Raw genomic sequence first — 19,212 nt, 5'->3', positions numbered from 1 at the left:
ATCTCTGGGTTATTTGTGGGGCATAGGAATTAGTTCATATACAGTGGTACCTCGGTTTATGAACACAATTGGTTCCGGAAGTCTGTTCATAAACTAAAGCATTCACAAACTGAAGCGAACTTTCCCATTGAAAGTAATGGAAAGTGGATTAATCCGTTCCAGACGGGTCCGCAGAGTACTCAACCTGAAGTGTACTTAACCCGAAGCATGGGTGCAATTGGTTCCGGAAGTCTGTTCATAAACTGAAGCGTTCACAAACTGAAGCGAACTTTCCCATTGAAAGTAATGGAAAGTGGATTAATCCGTTCCAGACGGGTCCGCAGAGTACTCAACCTGAAGTGTACTTAACCCGAAGCATGGGTGCAATTGGTTCCGGAAGTCTGTTCATAAACTGAAGCGTTCATAAACTGAAGCGAACTTTCCCATTGAAAGTAATGGAAAGTGAATTAATCCGTTCCAGATGGGTCTGCGGCGTTTGTAAACCGAAAATTTGTAAACTGAGGTGTTCATAAACCGAGGTTCCACTGTAATTTTTTCAAAATATAGTCCGGCCCACCACATAGTCTGAGGGACAGTGGACTGGCCCATGGCTGAAAAAGGTTGCTGACCCCTGCTCTAGCACCATCTGATAGGTTTGTTGCAATGTACTTTATGGGTGTGTGTGTGTGTGTGTAGGATGGGGGGAGGGATTGATATTGGTTACTGGTTGGTTGGTTGGTTCTTGCTTTCATTATCCAGTTTGTGTTTTTATATTGCATTTTTATGTTGTGAACCATCCTGAGATCTACAGATGAAGGGCGGTATACAAATTTAATTAATAAGTAAAAAAATAAAAAATAAAATATGTGGGGCAATTAGACTTAAGGCACAGACTTTGGTTGTTAAAGCCCTAAATGACAGCATGCACTAGGAATGAACAGGGCATATTAGGAATGACCAACCCTCATATGAGATTTCTGAACTGAGCAGAGAGAAAAAATAGGGATCTTTCAGTTTCAGCAAAGCATTACCCTGATATCATGCACTGGTTAAAAGCCTAGCTGTTGCATTTTGCACCAACTGAAGCTTGTGGTTGCTCCTCAAGGGTAGCCCTATGTGGAGTGTGTTGTGGGTAACATGGAGAAGATTGACTTGGGAAAGGTCACAGCTGGTGCAGCAAATGTAACTGTGCAGAAACACACCTTGCCACTGCCATGACCTGAAAATTCAGGGACAACACAGGATCCAGAAACACTCCTAAGCTCTTTCATTTATTTTCGGGGCAGTGCAGCCACTTCTAGAACATGCTGAATCTCAGTTCCCAAGACAACACCAAACCTGCCATGCCTGGATTTATTCTCATCTTATTCACTCTCATCCAGTCCATTATTAAATCCCGACAACATTCAAGGGTATCAACTTTTATCTTTGCACAAGGAGCAATAGAGGCAAACGTCATCAGCATACTGGCAGCTCTTAACTCCAAAACTCTGAATGCTATCTCCCAGTACACTGTGTGGATGTCAAACAGCATTGGGGACAGAACAGAACCCTATTGCATACCATAAGCCAAGCCTCTGTTGTCAAAAAGCAGAATTCAGAACCACTTTCTGGACACAGTCCAACATACAAGACCAGATCCCCCGAAATATAATTTCCACAAGGCCCAACCCAGTCAGGAAATCAAGAAGGAAACCATAGTAGATGGTACTGAAAACCACTGAGAACTCCAAGAGAACTAGTAGCGCCATACTCTCTGCAGGCATCCAAAACACTCTCAGGGGTTATTCACACTTCTTCTTGCCTGCTGCTTCCCCCTGAGGAAAACCATTCTTTGGTGCTTAATCAGAGGAGACAGCAATTCAGGTTTTCTCCAGATTGCCATTTGTTCCTATCTATCGCTAAACAGCGGGAAAGGAGCGGGAAAGGGGGAAACCACTCAGACTCATGATTCTAGGTGAAGTGCAGACAAGCCCTTAGTTCCACATCCCAATTGAAGCCCAATTGCAATGGGTCTAAGTTTTGTTTTGTTTGGCCTTTCAGAGGGGTGTGTGTGTGTGTGTGAGAGAGAGAGAGAGAGAGAGAGAGAGAGCAAATTAGTTTGAATTTGTTTTAAGGAACCATGCATAGGATTGTGTTCTCAGGCAACTGAAGGTTATGTAATCAACTGACAGCCCTAATGATCTGATCATTTTAAAAAAACCTTCAATATGATCTTTTAAACATGTTGTGAGAATGTAACAGGAAAAAGTTTTTTTCAGTAATCTAAATGTTATGGAATGTTTCAAGGAATATATAGCTTAATAGGGAAGACATGAGGAAGCTGGCTGATCAAGTTTGGAGTATGAAAACCCTCTCTACAAGGGAGGAGTTAAGTTGTATGCCTGGAACTAACCCAAGTCACTGTACTGTTGTAATTCCTCATCAATGATTAGGTTTCAAAATATATTTTCATTTTTTTAAAAAAAATTCTTTAAGGAAAGTAAGCCAGTAGAAATGTTCTTATTAGAACAGCTGTTCTCATTTTCTAAATATGTCTCACTTTTCAGGTGGGACAAGAGGTTAGCACATGTTATTTCTATAATATACATTTTCAGCACACTTATCCAATCTGTATGCCAGATCACATGTAGGATGCCATGTATTTTTGTAAGCAAAGAAGGCCAGACTCACAAGTGGAGAGAGTTTCACACAATGCATTCCCCCGCCCCACTGACAAAAAAGAACCCATTATTTCTGGGCATTCTGCCACGTTTTATTACCACATATTCAGTTAATTTCCTTTCAACCTACTATATACAGTGCAAAGTGGCTATTAGGACAAATGCATCTCATATTCACATGCTTTACGAACTGTAATAATATAAATGCAAATGGATAAATAAATATCTGTCACCTACCTTGGAACTGTGTAAATTTGATTGTCCCCATCCTCTCTCCATTTCTGAACATAACTTGACCCTAAATAAAGTAAACAGACAACCTTATAAAGCTACAGTTCACTCTAAATGACAATGAGATCAACTATCTAATCTGGACTTTTCTTATTAAAAATACACTTGGAAATCAGAGACCTTGATGAACTAAAGAGATTTACACTTACAGAACCCATTTTATAAAGTAACATGACACTTGTGCAAGGCTGTGCTGGAGCAGTTATGCAATAATGATTATATAGGGGCAACTACTGGCGAAGACCATTGGTCTTTTTATGCTGAATAGCTGCCCAAAGCCAAGTCTATCATTGCAAAGATAGATAGATCAACCACCACCACCACCCCACCCAAATTGCAGGCACTATCTATATAAATAAATGTTGCATTATTGCAGGTCTGACAAGCAATTAACTTAAAGGTCACATATACACACAGGGAGTCAATTATTTTATCAATTCCATTGCAGGCAAGGAAACACAGAAAAGAAAGGTGTGGATTGCATATAGTTAAGCTGAAAGCCTCCATATAGGCAGACCCATCCAATATATAACACATAAGCCATGGGTAGGCAAACTAAGGCCCAAGGGCCAGATCCGACCCAATCGCCTTCTAAATCCGGCCCGCAGACAGTCCGGGAATCAGCATGTTTTTACATGAGTAGAATGTGTCCTTTTATTTACAATGCATCTCTGGGTTATTTGTGGGGCATAAGAATTCGTCCGTTCTTTCTTTTTTCAAAATATATTCCAGCCCCTACAAGTTCTGAGGGACAGTGGACCAGCCCCCTGCTGAAAAAGTTTGCTGACCCCTGACATAAGCAGAGGAAATGTACTTGGGTGTAAATAACTGTGAGGATATTTTTGTGCATGCTCCAGCCAATTAAGCTTCTGCCTGTATTAAATAAGGAAGAAGTCAACAAACTCCACATACAGGAAGCAGAACTGAAAACACACAAACTTGGGAATGGTGTGAAGCAGGAGCAGTCAGCAGGGGAGAGCAGCGGTGCTCACCTGACTGACTGCCACCTTTGTTACTACTGCTTACAGGCAGGTGGGGTGGTGGTGGTGATGCAGCAGCAAAGTCAGCATAGTGCAAAGGCACTGATGGAGCCAACCATGCACTCCTGCCAGTGTGTTTGCACCACACTGACCTCGCCACTGGCTCACCCCTCCCTGTAATGCAGGAGCTGGGACATCCAGAGAACTCCACCCTGCCAACAGCTGCTGGTGTGGGTACATATTGGCGGGGGGGGGCACTGCCAAGAACCACCCCTTTACATACCGTAAACAGAGAAAACACCTGAGACCCAAGCCATAGCTACTGAGTAATTACAAAAGTTGTATCTTCCATTATTCATAATGGAAAGTATTCCAGTGTGGGGTCATTGCTACTGAAAGTCACCTCCTTAATGTGAATTTGGGGAGAAACTAGTTCATACATGTATTATCTCACTGGGTTTCTCATCCCTTGGTGGCTCAACACTTGATGGATGGCAGCTGGATGTGTGGACTGCCTCCATTGGGAAGCACTGATGTGAGGAAGACATTGAGGTTCTGTTGGAAGTGTTAGCTCTACTATAGCTCTTCCATGCAAGGGAACAATCACCCAATGATGCAGACATCAAAGGACAGACATGAATGTTTGAACCAGCCCTGAGTGAAATGGGGAGGAAGCAGCATTCTGCTGCAGATTCAAAGCTAACCAGAGTGGCAGCAGCTTAGGGTTTAGTGACAGTGCTTAGGGTCTGGCGTGCTCTGGTCCATAGGGTCACGAAGAGTCGGGCATGATTAAACAACACAACAACAACAAGGGCTTAAGCCCCTCATGGAATCATAGTTGTTAACTTTTCCTAACAAAAGAGCCACTGACTGCTAAACTGAGATAATAAAGTAACCTACAGACATTCAAAAACATACATACATACATACCGTGTTTCTCATATTATAAGACACGTCTTATATTTATTTTTTCCTGAAAAAAACACACCATGGCTTATTTTCAAGGGATGTCTTATTTTTTAATTAAGTACCGGTACCGGTATCTGTACAGACCACAGACCTGCTCCCACCGGGTCGTCGCGCACGGCAGGCAAAGGCTGCAGCCGGGTCCTGGGGCTGCGCGCGCGGCAGGCAAAGGCTGCAGCCGGGCCCTGGGTGTCCGCGCGCGGTGCGCAAAGGCAGCAGCTGGGTTTTGGGGCTGCGCGCGCTGCGCGCTGAGGCTACAGCCGGGTCCTGGGTGTCCATGCGCGGTGCGCAAAGGCTGCAGCCGGGTTCTGGGGCTGCGCGCGCTGAGGCTGCAGCCAGGTCCCAGGGGTTAACGCGGCAGCAGCAACCCTTCTTTGCCACAGACCTGCTCCCACCACCCGGTACGGCTTATTTTCGAGGTATGCCTTATATTTTTCCACCTCAGGAAAATCCTGCCATGCCTTATTTTGTAGGGATGCCTTAAAATATGAGAAACACAGTACATACATACATACATACATACATACGTACATGCATACATACATGATAGATAGATAGATAGATAGATAGATAGATAGATAGATAGATAGATAGATAGCCTTGTCACTTGATTTAGTTCAGACACGAGTTCCAAGGTAAATCAAGTAGGGATTTGAACTCTGATCTCCCAGGTCTTAGTCCAACACTCTAACCCAGGCATCCCCAAACTGTGGCCCTCCAGATGTTTTGGCCTACAACTCCCATGATCCCTAGCTAACAGGACCAGTGGTCGGGGAAGATGTGAATTGTAGTCCAAAACATCTGGAGGGCTGAAGTTTGGGGGTGCCTGCTCTAACCACTGCACTACACTGGTTCATCAGGTGGAGAGGGGCAGGGGGTAGTCTGAAATAGTGGCTTGCTTAAGGCTACATAGTAAGTTCACAGCAGATGCAAGATTCAGAGACTTCCTGATTTGTAGCTCTGTGTTGTTGTTTTTAGCCACTGTGCTATGCCAGTCTGGGGTGTAGTGGGGAGGGGATTGGGTGAGTCTTACATAAGGTCCCCAGCAAACATAAAAGCAATCACAACAACTTCTGAAAGACAACATCCTAGAAATTTCTCATTATTATTTCCTGTGCAATGTATACTGTGCCTCTCAGAGCGATGGAAAGTTAGTATGGGTATCACTTTATTTATCTTCCCATTTTACTTCCTTTTTTCCTCTGTGCCAGTCAAGATAGGCCGCAGTTCTTTCACTGTGTGCAAAGCAGTGCTATTTTTCTAGAAAAAAAGAGGTGCTGGAACTCAGAATGAACACCTCCCTTGTTCTCTTAGAACGGCAATGGCCTCCACCTGAGAGGTACCAGAACTGAGTTCTGGTGAGTTCCAGCTGGAAAAAAGCCCTAGTGCAGTGGTGCAAAGTATTTATATAATGCAGCAGAATTAATGTAGCTAATGAGATGTTTCCTCTGGTCTACTTATCTCAATGTGCAAAAAGGGGAGGGGGGGAGAGATAAGTTTCCATCTCTGGCACTGGGTGTACAACAAGCATTTATAATGCTTTTTATTACGCAGCAGAAATCTGACAACATTCAGTTCTAGAGCGAACCAAGGTCATAAGATGCTCAAAGAGATTCTGCCCCACTTTGTACTCTTATTCAGAAAAGATAATTCGTACTGGTACAACATCTAACACAAACAACTACTGTTCAAATTAGATCACATTTCATCGTCATATTCCAAATGAACCATGGAAAAAGATGTCGCCTATGTCTAAAGAACACTAATAGGAACTATGTTTGCTCTTAATAGTGATGACTAATCAAAATGTATTTAATTAAGTGAACAATGCCAAATATTTCCCACTCTCACTCCCAGGGCAGTGTCGAGCAGGTCGCGCGCCCTGATGCTGAGGGGCGGAGATCGCTCCGGCGCCCCCGCCCTTGCAGGGCGCAACATGGTTTCCACGCGACGCCCTGCCTACTGGCCCAGCGCCCTGGCGCACCGCACCACCGGGGGTCTACCTAGAGCCGGCCCTGCTCACTCCACCACAATGGCGGTGGCTGGTAGAGCAGGGCAATGGTCCGCATAAGAGATCTATGGAGGGATTTTAAAAAAAATCTCTTCCTTTTTACTCTCATAGTATTCCTCAGAAAAGGGCCTTACACAGGGTAACGGCAAAGTAAGTCAAAGCTCCTGTGCCTTTGTAATTTTGCAATTGCACAGATATGATTCACCATGCAGGGACATGAAAAGCTGCAACCTTATGCTTAATTCCATGATGAGCCACTGTCTCAGGGCTGCTTCTCAGCATGAGCCTAGGAGTCAGGCTGGCAACACTCAAGAAGCCATTAAACAATTACAAGTCAATGCGCCTCCCGTAGTTTGCTCTCTGTTTCCAGAAAACAGAGTACTGGCGAGTGGAGACACCTTAAGAAAAGAGATGCATCCTCATGTTAACAGTTAATGCATCTCAGCTGATCAGTACTGATGGACCTGCGCCTCGTTAATTTAATGTGATCATCTTCTGAATCCATTTATGCTACTATCTTTTGCAAAATACTGTAATGAAAAATGTGGTGACTTGCACACTGAATGAAACAGTATTTCTCTCTGTCAATTTTAAATCTATGAAGATTTTTTTATATATAGGTTTCGAGAGAGTTAGTGGCATTTCCCTATCTGTGATTTCCTCCAACACAGATGAAGTGATATAGTTGTGCAATGCCCACACCCACCCATTATCTTCTTTTTAAGCAAATGAATGAGTTTGTCAAGTTGCAACCTGGAAAACCCTCCTCTCTTTAAAAAAACCGTGCAGCCACAAAGCAGAATGCAGTCATTTGTCTGAGTATTCATCTCTGTATGAGCTCCCAACAATGTCAGTAAGGGTGGAACTATGCATTATGAAGCAAGGGTGGAATTCCCTTGCCTCCAATGCTGAGGGTAACCGGTGAGCTTGAATGGGCTGCTTACCCATTCCCGCACCCACCAATTTTCCTCTGCAAATTTCCTCTGCAATTTTCCTGTTCACAATAAACAGCAGACAGTTTGTTGGGCAGTTCCGCCCTAAGAATGCAAGCCTTATTATAATGGACCACATTATCTCAAGGACTGCCTCTCCCCATATAATCCGACCCAGACTCTGTGTTCATCATCTGAGGCCCTCCTTCGCATGTCTACTCCTCGACAGGGTGGCAACATGAGAACAGGCTTTCTCTGCAGTGGCTCCCCATCTATGGAATGTTCTCCCCAGGGAAGTTTGCCTGGCGCCTTCATTATGCAACTTTAGGCACCAGGCAAAAGTGTTCCTTTATAACCAGGCCTTTGGTTGATCTTATTGACATCCAACACCCTTTTAGAATGTGGCTTTTTTGGGGGGGTGTTACTGGGTTACTACTTTTGGTTTGATTTTTTATGTTGTGCTCTTGTTGTGAACTGCCCTGAGACCTCCAGGTATAGGGCAGTGTATAAGTTGAATGACTGAAGGAATGAATGAATGATGGACTGATTTTACAGACAGGAGTAACAATACCAATCACCAATCAGAGACTGATATTGACCACATATTAGAGGCCTCCAAATAATATACACCGTACTTTTCCATGTATAACACTAGAGTTTTTTTACTTAAAAAGTATGTGAAAAACTGTGGGTCGTCTTACACACAAGGCAATCTCCCCCCCTATTATCTTAAATTGGAGTCCCTAAAAATAGGGGGTATCTTATACACCTAAAAATATGGTACATCACCTAAAAACGTGTCAAAAGAACAGGAAGGAGGTCCCTGTAAGCAGAAACCTCTTGAGCTGACCTCTGTGTGTGTGCTTGTGTGCTTTATCTTTAAACTTTTATAGGCTGTGGTTCTGTTCCAATACTAAACACTGCTTACAAAAATAAACAAGTAAGAAAATGAGATACAACAATGGAAAGATAAAAGCATGACATAGATTGAAATGATGTTTAACAATTTGCCTCCAAATCTTCAACAGTTTTAGCCTCAAAACACTCCATCACTAGACCAGTGTTTCCCAACCAGTGTGCCTCCAGATGTTTTGGGACTACAACTCCCATCATCCCTAGCTAGCAAGACCAGTGGTCAGGAATGATGGGAGTTGTAGTCCCAAAACATCTGGAGGCACACTGGTTGGGAAACACTGCACTAGACTATTCCAATCTCAAAATGGCTGCAATAAATATGGAAAAGGTCAACTAAAATAATCACAGTGGGAGCATTTTCCCTAGTGAAGTTTTCCATCTTCCAGGGGAAAACAAGGGGCATGAATATTGTGAATGAAAATGTTCTCCCTGACTTATACTACCTGAACTACCCAATGAAGGTGGACTGAGAACTTTAGGTCTGACAAAAAGAGCTATTACTTCATGCAGCTCATAATTTACATGTAATTCATGACTACAAAATGTGACTGCAGATTTTGTAAAGATGTAGGCAGCTGCTGAAAAAATTATTAGGCAAATTTATGGAGGGTATGCTTATCCATGGCCATTAGCCACAGCAAATAAATGAAAGCTCTGCCTGCTTCTAAGATTCCAATCTCCACCATTGTGTCCTCCTTGTAGGCTTCTGGAGTCATTTGAGTAGCCACTGTCAAAAACAAAATACTGTCATAGTCTGATCTACCAAGGCAACTATTGTCTTCATCTACCCATGGGGAACCAAGGCAAGAGATTTGCCCAAGGCCAAACCACAAGCAAAGTTCAGACTGGAATCCAGCCCTTCCTGATGCAAGTCTAACAGGACCTCATCATGTCATTTGCTCTTCCATCTCTGTCCCTCAATTCCCTATCCTGCTTCCTCACAGCAAGAAAAGAGAAAAATCTAAACGGTACAAAATCTGTTTTAAAAATCCATTCCCAAACCAAGTTGGCTGTCTCCTTTTAAAAAAACAAAAAACAAAACCTTGTTTCTCCTCCTAAATCTCCTGGGAACTAGGTCACACTATATTATCATCAGACACAGATGAGGAAATGAAGACAACAAAAATGACTTTTGGGGGGCAGCCAATGAATATATGACCATTTAAAAAAGAAAACCTCATGAGTGAGGCAGGGAGTGCAAATAGGCTATGAAACGGTAACTGAGTGGGAAATGGATGAAGGGTAAGAAAACATGGGGCGATATGGAAATGTTGTATGGTAGGTAGACTCAGACCAGGGAAAACGCAATGGCCCTACAATAAAAACCCATACACAGGGCAGGTCATTTAGCTCCAACTCTCCATCTCCTCCCATTCCACTTCCACAGCCGACCACTTTCTCAAAGGCATTGCCACGGGACTCATGATAGAGGAGAGCAACACTATGTCCTTGGGTTGGTTGGTGCTTCTGGTGGGTTATGTGCACCAGGGACTTGTCCTGAGGGCCAATCCCTCTCCCACTCAGAATACCTGGCTTCATCATTTAATTGATTCACCTTCTCAACGATTTTATCACATTTATATCAATTAGCTAACCACCTGTTCTGTGATTTAATGAATCTCATTTTACATTTTAAAGTCACATTAACCCTGCATATGGGAGACGATGCTACAGCTTGAATAAAAGGCAATAAGTACAATCATGTTTTCTATAGTATCCTATTATTATTATTATTATTATTATTATTATTATTATTATTATGCTTCAACAAGTGATGAATTCTGGGGCTAGCTGAATTGAGATGCTACGTGTTCCTGGAAAAGCACTGTGGCAGTCAGCAGGATGGCGTCGATACTAGTAAGAGGTTTTATTATCTCAGTGCTTGCCTCCATTTGTCAGCCCTGTTTTTGACTATTAATATCAAGGAAGAACTATAACCCAATAAATATAATATGTTCCATGCACTCTAACACTGTGCAATTAGAGCTGCAGTATTTCCTGGCATGTCTCTTTGCACAAGTGAAATGCATATCACAAGCTGGATTAACAGATGCGACAAGGCCCCAAGGCTGCGGCATGCCTCAATTGGTGGGGGTGGGTGGGTAATATGCCTGTGACATGCCTTTCCATTTCATTAAAGCACACGCCACAAAAGTGTACAGTCTCTCAGATTTTGTATAAGTCGTTTCCCACCCTTAAAGGAGGCTGCTAGTTGTGTACTGTATTGGGGGGGGGGGGAGCCAGAAAGAGTGTAGTTTGCATCATAACTTGCTAACTAACCAGGGGAGCTTCAACCTGGCAGTTTATTGAGAGCTTGGACGCTGCTCATGCATGAAACATTTTGTGTGTGTGTGTGTCTTGCAGCATCCATATAACACTGTCCCTCATCAAAATGAGACCCTTTCCCCCTATTTCTGTGGGATTTTCCCACTTACTGAATGTTCTGTGGATTAAATGTGAAAATAGCACTTCAATGCAGACATCATGGGGACAGTGTGCAAAACTGGACCAGACCCAAATGTGGAAATGCCACATTTAGTTAACAACTTTAGTCAAGAGAAACATTTAAGTAAACTATACCCAACCACCACAGACCTTTCCTAGTGCTAGAAATAATCAGTTGTGCACCTAGTGATAGTCTTCCAATTATGTGTTTTCCTCCCTGTGAGGTATTACCCTCAGACTGACCACTTTGGCAAAATTTGGCAAGGTGAGAGTCATGCTTCCAGTTCCAACAAGAACTTCAAAGATAACACTCTGCCTGGGCTCCTGCTTTCATATCTAGCTGATTCATCTACCACCTTGCCGGGGTGTGTGTGTGTGTGTGCCGCGGGGAGAAGGGATTGTTTTTTTTAAAAAAGATGTTGCATTTATAACTGCCAATATTGCACACCTACTTCCTATCCCTGTCCAAGTTGTACCTCTGTCTCCCCACTTGTATATACTGCTTTCTCTCCATATCCCAGAGATAGTAAATGAGAGCTCCTCATTTGGGGTGCATGCTCTCCTTCACACTCTTAAACATGAGCAGTCATGACTCAAAAACATAGCCTGCTGGATGTCTAAAGCAAAGGGTTTGAGTGCTTGCCATGCTGGGCATGGAGTGGCAGGCGTCCCATGTTCCTAGGGAATAGAACTGGAACATGCATTGCAGCACGAGCTGGTTAGAGTGTGGTGCTGATAACCCCAAGGTTGCAGGTTCGATCCCTGTACGGGGCAGCTGCATATTCCTTTATTGGACCTTCCAACACTACAACTCTATTGTTATTAATTGGTCACCTGCCTAACTCTCAGCAAACTTGGCAGCCTGCAGAATCTTTTAGGGGGAGTCTGTAGCTCAGCTTTGAATGCAGAGGGGGTTCCAGATTCAGTTCCCGGCACATCCAAGTAGAGATGGGACAAGGCTCTGTCCAAAAACCTGGACAGCCAGTCATTGTAAACAATACAGGTGGACCAAAGAGGCTGACTTGATAAAAACCAGCTTCCTATATTCCTAATACACACACACACACACACACACACACACACACACACACACACCACGAGCTGCAAATATATATAATGCCATTTTCTCAAAAAATAAAAAAGGCAAGAAGAGCTTGAAGTGTAGGAGAAACTAGATCAGGTGTGGTAGAGCGAAAGTACCTGAAATGCATTCTCAGGAGATATCAGAACGGAATAGAATTGTGAACATGCAAAATCAGGTTGTGAGCATCCACTGGAAGGGTAACCTGCTCTCAGGATACAGCATGGCATCTAAGGCCCGAGGTAGATGCCACGGAAGAAGGCAGTAGAATTTTGAAGTGGAAAAGTGGGTTTCAAACTGCAGGTGAGGAATTACCTATGTGGATGCTTCTCTACGTACAAATGCAAGTAAAAGTAACTTTCTGCAAGCAGGTAACTAGCACAGCAGGGAGAAAATCAGTATGGAACCTCCCTGATGTGCTGATTTTCTATCTGAAGGAATGTTTTTAATAATAATAATAATAATAATAATAATAATAATAATAATAATAATAATAATGTTTACATGAGAGAGCATTAAAAAATAGCACTCCTGACCTGCAGTCGATTCTATCAGCTCAAGTCTATACTACTTCATTCTGTTGCATGCCTGTTCTCAGCCATAGTGTCATCGTGTTTTTAAATAGGTAAACTAAAATGTTAATTGCCTTCGTATGCCTGCTTTCAGCTCCTTGTGCTTTAAAGGTAAAGGGACCCCTGACCATTAGGTCCAGTCGTGACCGACTCTGGGGTTGCGCACTCATCTCGCATTATTGGCCAAGGGAGCCGGCGTATAGCTTCCAGGTCATGTGGCCAGCATGACAAAGCCACTTCTGGCAAACCAGAGCAGCACATGGAAACACCGTTTACCTTCCCGCTGTAGCGGTTCCTATTCATCTACTTGCATTTTGACGTGCTTTCGAACTGCTAGGTTGGCAGGAGCTGGGACCAAGCAACGGGAGCTCATCCCGTCACAGGGATTCGAACCGTCGACCTTCTGATCAGCAAGCCCTAGGCTCAGTGGTTTAACCACAGCACCACCTGGGTGCTTTATCTTTTCTACAAATTGACAGAGTGGCTTTTGCAGCGTGTGCTCTGCAGGCCCTGACCACATGTCTTGAGCCAGGGAGGATAGCATGAGTCACAGTTACAGTGTGGCACCCACTGATGAGGACAAAAAAGCAGCAGCAACCCTAATGCTTCTCTCTGACAAGAACACTAAATGCCACAACATCACTGTCATTTACATGGTACCCCAGATTATCGGCGGGGGTGGTGGTAGGGGGAATGACTGAACTGGGACAAGATTTCCTTTTAACCCTTCCTTGTTAAAGTCATTGATTTGATTATGTCCCTCCAAATAATCAAGAGAACAAAAAGCAGTGTTTTTATTAACCATCTAAAATTAACTCATCTGCTGCACTATATTCTTGTAAATTTTGCATTGCTTGTAGTAAGCTCTCCTGGAAATGCTAATTAGAACTGAAGGGCAGGGTATAAATTTTAACACACCCCCCCAAAAAAAAAAATATTGCTGGAGCAAAGGGAGTGGCACAAGCAGATCCTCCTGAAGTCAAATAGCCCTAATATGCAATGCAGAAAATGTCCTGTGTCCCCATGAGCTAATTAACCCATGGCACTTTCTGTTCTCCTCAAAGGAGTCCCATCATTTCTAGATAATCCAGAACAAAGCTTTTAAAATGTGGCCTAGTTCTCACCGAGCCATGTTTTGGCTGCACTACACTCAGATTGTACTACCTGCAAGTTCAATGCTTCTCCATACAAAATAAAAATAAAAATCTACACAGAAAAAGCTTGCATGCCAAAAGAAAGGTTAGATGGGAATCATGGCCTTTGGCATTCTAGTTGACATATGTGGGGAATTATTCTGCATGATGGGAGAGCATTCATTCCTGCCAGCCGCCACCTGCAAATGGAAGTTGCACAGCATAGATACAGGTTTACTACCTCATTGAGAATTAGGCCTAAGATCCATTGATTACTCATTTCTCAACCATCATCAAGTCCCAAGATATGTTGCTCGAATGACTAATAGCCCTCACCATGAATAATGTGTGGCCTGCTCCAGTTTGAAATTTGTCTAGTTCCAACAGCAGATCTCATTATGCCTTCGTTTGCTACATTAAAGAGACAGCTCCCCGCTATGTAGTTAATTTTAGATGATTAGTCAAGGCACTGCTTTTCCTTCTCTTGATAATATGAAGGGGCAGCTTTCCTTGGAATGGAGAAGGAACTGTACAAGAATACAAAGTGAGTAGAATTTGTACAAAACCATGGCAAGATCAGCCAAGTGATGACGTGACCGCAACATCAATTCACTAGTGGAAGATTACCTTTTCCATGACTGCCCACCGTGTTCCAGTTCTACTACTCTTTATTGTCCTCAAGCCTCCTGCACACTATCCCTTCCTTTTCCCAGTGCCCTCTTCCAGAACATTTACTTGGAGCAATTTTTCTCTCTTCCTTCAATTGCCTTCACACAAAAAAACCCTTCCTCTTCTATGAAGGCTATGGCTTGTCCCCCTTAGAGCTCAGCCTTAATCTCTCATTTCCTTCTATGTTTTCTTTCCTACAGTTGAACTTTGTTAGCTCATCAGAGCAGGGACCTGGCTTTTGCGGGGATGGCAGTGATGTTTTTCTCGAAAGTGCCATGTACACTGATGGTGCTATAATAACTTATAATGATTGTAATGGCTTTCCCCCCTAAAATTCTAAATGGTTGGGAACTTCCTTTCCGCAGAATAAAAATGGATCAGTGGTATCCACGACACATGCATTCATCAGAAAATATTATGCCCTTCCAAAAAAAAAAAAAGTAGAATCGGCATACAATCCAAAATGATTTTCTAGTGATTTGTGTCCTGAGCTAGTTACAGGTAGGTAGCCGTTTTGGTCTGAGTCGAAGCAAAATAAAAAAATTCCTTCAGTAGCACCTTAAAGACCAACTAAGTTTTTATTTTGGTATGAGCTTTCGTGTGCATGCACACTTCTTCAGATACACAGATACATGCACACAAAAGCTCATACCAAAATAAAAACTTAGTTGGTCTTTAAGGTGCTACTGAAGGAATTTTTTGTGTGTGTCCTGAGCATTACCCTCTAATTTAAGATGAAAATCAGACCAACACAAACATGCACAACGGTGAACTTTGTGTGTGGGGATTCTGAAATCCTAATTAAATTATGCATCAAAAAGGACAGGGGTGGGGGTGGGGGAGATGTCTTGCTCCGTCTTGGGTAATCTGTCCACCTTTGGTCCTCACCCTGCACTCAGCTCTCACCTGTGGCTCCTAGAAGCTGTCAGCATGCGAAAGCGGCCACACCCCAGGAAATGGTTTCGGCTGGTCAGCTAAATCAGGTGAGGGCAGCTGATGGGTCTTCAACCCTCAGTGAGTTAAGGTCTTCACCTGCATGCAAAGACAGGCTCTGGCAGATTGAGTTGATGAGACCAATAGCGGGTCCAATGGGCAAGAAGGTTGTATCTGCACGTGCTGTAGAGGGAAGTGGGGGGCAGATGGGGCTCGTCTACCAGGAAAGGTAGCCCATCTAGGAGAGCGCAACTCTGATCCTAAACCTCCGCTGCCTTCATGAGAAAGGCTTTCCTTTGGACCACATCAGCAAGGCGGGGGGGGGGGTCTTGTCATCCGGGCAGCCATACACACAGCCCAGACTTTTGCCCCAGAGAGGTCACATTTTGCTAACACAGCCAAAACAATGCTATGATTCTCCAGCGGTTTGACTTCACCCCTGGAAGCGCACTCCATTGTCTCTAGAGATAGACAGGTGCCAGCAACAACAACAAAAAGGACAAATCACAAAATGTAATGTTGCTAAGAACAGGGTGGTATTGAATAATTTTGGCACAACAACCAGCACGGAAAATCATTGAGAAGAAGAAATCATTGAACTGAGAAGAAGGTCACAAGAAACCTGACTTGTTTTTTGAGCTCTCAAATGATGCCTGGAAACAAAAACCAAATGCAGATTTGAAACCGCAAAATGATACTTAGGTGTTTCAAGGAGCGAGGGGGAGAACAGGAAACAGAAACGACAAAAAAAAAACCTGAAGCATAAAGGTCTCTGATCCGGAAGATGATATTACATGCACATTTGATCTATAAAAGTAGTTAGTGACCCAGATCAGAGCCTGAACAGGAAAAGAGAGAAAAAGAACATTGTAAACTAGGGTGACAATGAAAAACAAATGCCTCAAAAGTTCTACAAAAAATTGCTTCCATAAATTCTTTCACTGCAAAAAAATTAAATACAGTATCTTTCAGAGTATAATTTGATATTTTCAAATTAGCTGGGAAGCATGTGGGAATTGCAGTTGTATTTTAAGAAGACCAAACAATATTAATTCCCCTGTGTCCAGGAACTCTTCACCATGCTCCACTGCCTGATGCATGGAAAAATATAAGCTACTGTATATATGCACCACTTCATGAACCAGTTTTCAAACTGCTCATGGGAAGGTTTCTCCAGGGTTTTCCCAGAGCGGCAGACATCTCCTCCTCTCTCTTCCCTGTCCTAAGCCTCCTGCTAAAGGCCAGTTTCTCATTAGAATTTCCATTGGTTGGACAAGCGACTTTCAGTGTTGAAAACCACTACACTGCTATACCACCACAGGGGATCTGACCTCTGGCAGGGGGGGGGGGCGTGATGGTGGTTACAGTTGATTTCCCAGATTTTGGTTTTTTAATCATTTTTACTTTGAACTCATTCAACTGTTCTGTAGATGTGGATTTTGCGCATGCCCAAGATGTCCGATATAATGCAAACCATCGGCAGGAGAAGTCCCTAACTCACTTAGGATTTGAGACTCATGGTCTACCCTCACCTGGTTTAGCCGGCCTGTCAAAGCTGTATCACATGCTGACGGCTTCCATGAAACACAAAGAGAGCTGGGTGCAGTGCAGGGTGGGGGACCAAAGGTAGAAAAACTACCCCACAAGAAGCACAACATGAACCCCACCAGAGGTATTACCCCTCCCCTAACATCCCACACACCACACCTCAAATGGTTTATAATACCAAATAGTGTACTATCAAAATGAGTGAACTGCCATCCTCAAACTATTTAATACATCCAACTCAAGTTGTGAGTTACAGTCAAGGACCACAACATGTAACATTGGGGGGGGGGGAGTTGTGGAAAATGCATTTTGGTGTGGCATTCCACCCCACCTCCCTACCCTCCCAGTCACACTACCCATGCTGTTCAAAGTCAAAACATTTTTGGGAAATGTTTCTTATTTGAACAAACAAGGCAATACTCCCTTAAGGTGCTAAATCTGAACTGTGAAATGCAGGCTAAATCCTGTACCGAGGACAAATGCCACAATGGATACCTGATGTCTACTTTATTGCTGGATTATTCAGCGCCAGTTTAGCACCTAGCACACTCCATCTGCTTCAGAAATGACTTTCTAACTCAAACAGTCATTGCTATCAACAAACGTAGGAGGGACTCCGAGTTGCCATGGTGAGGAGGCGGGGAATTAAGAACAGAGACTGTTTGGAACACAACACATTTTGCAGAACATGATCCAAAAGTACCAGGGATCTATTTTTAAAAAAGTAAAGGCATCTTCTTAAATCACAGAACAAATCATTACGCTAGAAATTCAAGTAGAAAGCAGCTGCCCTTTTGTAGCACACTGCATGTAACCAGTTTGGGAAAATTAGGAAAGATGGCAGATACTAGAGATTCAAAGCAGATATGGACAATTGGGGCAAAAGGGGATCTGTTCCAAGTGCCCCAGACAGAAGCAGGGATACCCTGAAGTGCTTCATGGCACTGTGGTAATTCAGACATTTTATAAAAAAAACCACTAGACTTGCTTAAACAAAACAACTTGCCATACAATGAAAATGTCTGTGAAGGAAGAGGGGAACTCCACTGTGGCTGATGGGTCTACCTTGAAATGGGAATGATTTTGTGACCAATACTCTCCTATTCAAGTGATTTGCAGTGAGGAGGGGAGATGCTGAAGTAAATGAATTGCTTTGATCTCTGATGCTTCTTGCTTCTTTGCAAGTTCTTGCCTCTGACAAGCAGTAACGTTATTACCATTCCAACACCCATTGGAGCAAGGTTTTCATTTTGCTTAAGTTCAACTCAGCCTATCCCTTTGCCCACCCTTTCCTTTCAAACCTTTCTGTTCTTTTTCATTTATTCCTTTTGAGTTCATCTTGCTGTTGCATTGGTCTTGAACTGATGGGAAATTCTAGGTAAATGGGTGCTGCAGGCCATAATTCCCATCCTCGATCCAACAGCTGGGGCATATGCACCAAGCCCTTTTAAGAATGTTGAAATCCAGCTGATTGGCTGTTTCGAAGGGGGAGCAGAAGGCTAGATTATGTCCCCTTGATGTGTTACCTCGTCCCCACCAAAATGCTAATTTGCAAGGTTTCAGCTCTTTTTTTAAAAAAAAGGCTACACTTGTATGGCCACAGCTGTTCCTTGTGCATGCAGCTGGATTGGAACCATTGGCTACAGTACAATACATCTGCATTCATAAAAACAAGGGCCCTTAAGTATGTGTATCTGTGTCGTGCAATCTTATCCATAATTCCCTGCACTTAACTACCATTGATTCCAACAGGACTTCACAAAATTATGGACTGAGTTTGAAATTGTACCTTAATAGTCTGTGCCCTTGATCTTTAGGAAAGCTTATGACCCATTTCATATTGGAGGCCAAAGTAGCTGATATCTGTAACATTTTGTGACTGTGTAATCTATGAATCCATATAAATTAATCATGGCATTTAATTTTCCTCTGTTTTATGAAAATTCTTCCATGCTTCATGAGAACAGTTCACAATTAGAGCATCTCTCCAAGGGGGAAGAATGTGTGTGTGTGTGTGTGTGTGTGTGTGTTTTGACTGGTTCATTGCTGAAATCATGTTCGCTACAGAAGAGGGGGCACTGATGTGTGAAGAAC

The 19,212-nt window shown here is 43.2% G+C and overlaps 1 protein-coding gene across 1 annotated transcript in view; it reads right to left on the bottom strand.

Moving 5' to 3' along the window:
• GABBR2 (gamma-aminobutyric acid type B receptor subunit 2) overlaps window positions 1-19,212 on the bottom strand; it is a 257,568-nt gene that overhangs the window by 119,869 nt on the left and 118,487 nt on the right. The window contains exon 8 of the mRNA XM_035124845.2: window positions 2,880-2,940. Within this exon, the coding sequence (XP_034980736.1) occupies window positions 2,880-2,940 (61 nt within the window). The remainder of the gene's footprint in view (window positions 1-2,879; window positions 2,941-19,212) is intronic.

Source organism: Zootoca vivipara, chromosome 8, assembly GCF_963506605.1.
Source record: "Zootoca vivipara chromosome 8, rZooViv1.1, whole genome shotgun sequence".
NCBI classification, from domain to species: Eukaryota; Metazoa; Chordata; class Lepidosauria; order Squamata; family Lacertidae; genus Zootoca; species Zootoca vivipara.
This window is presented reverse-complemented; position numbering and strand designations above follow the sequence as displayed.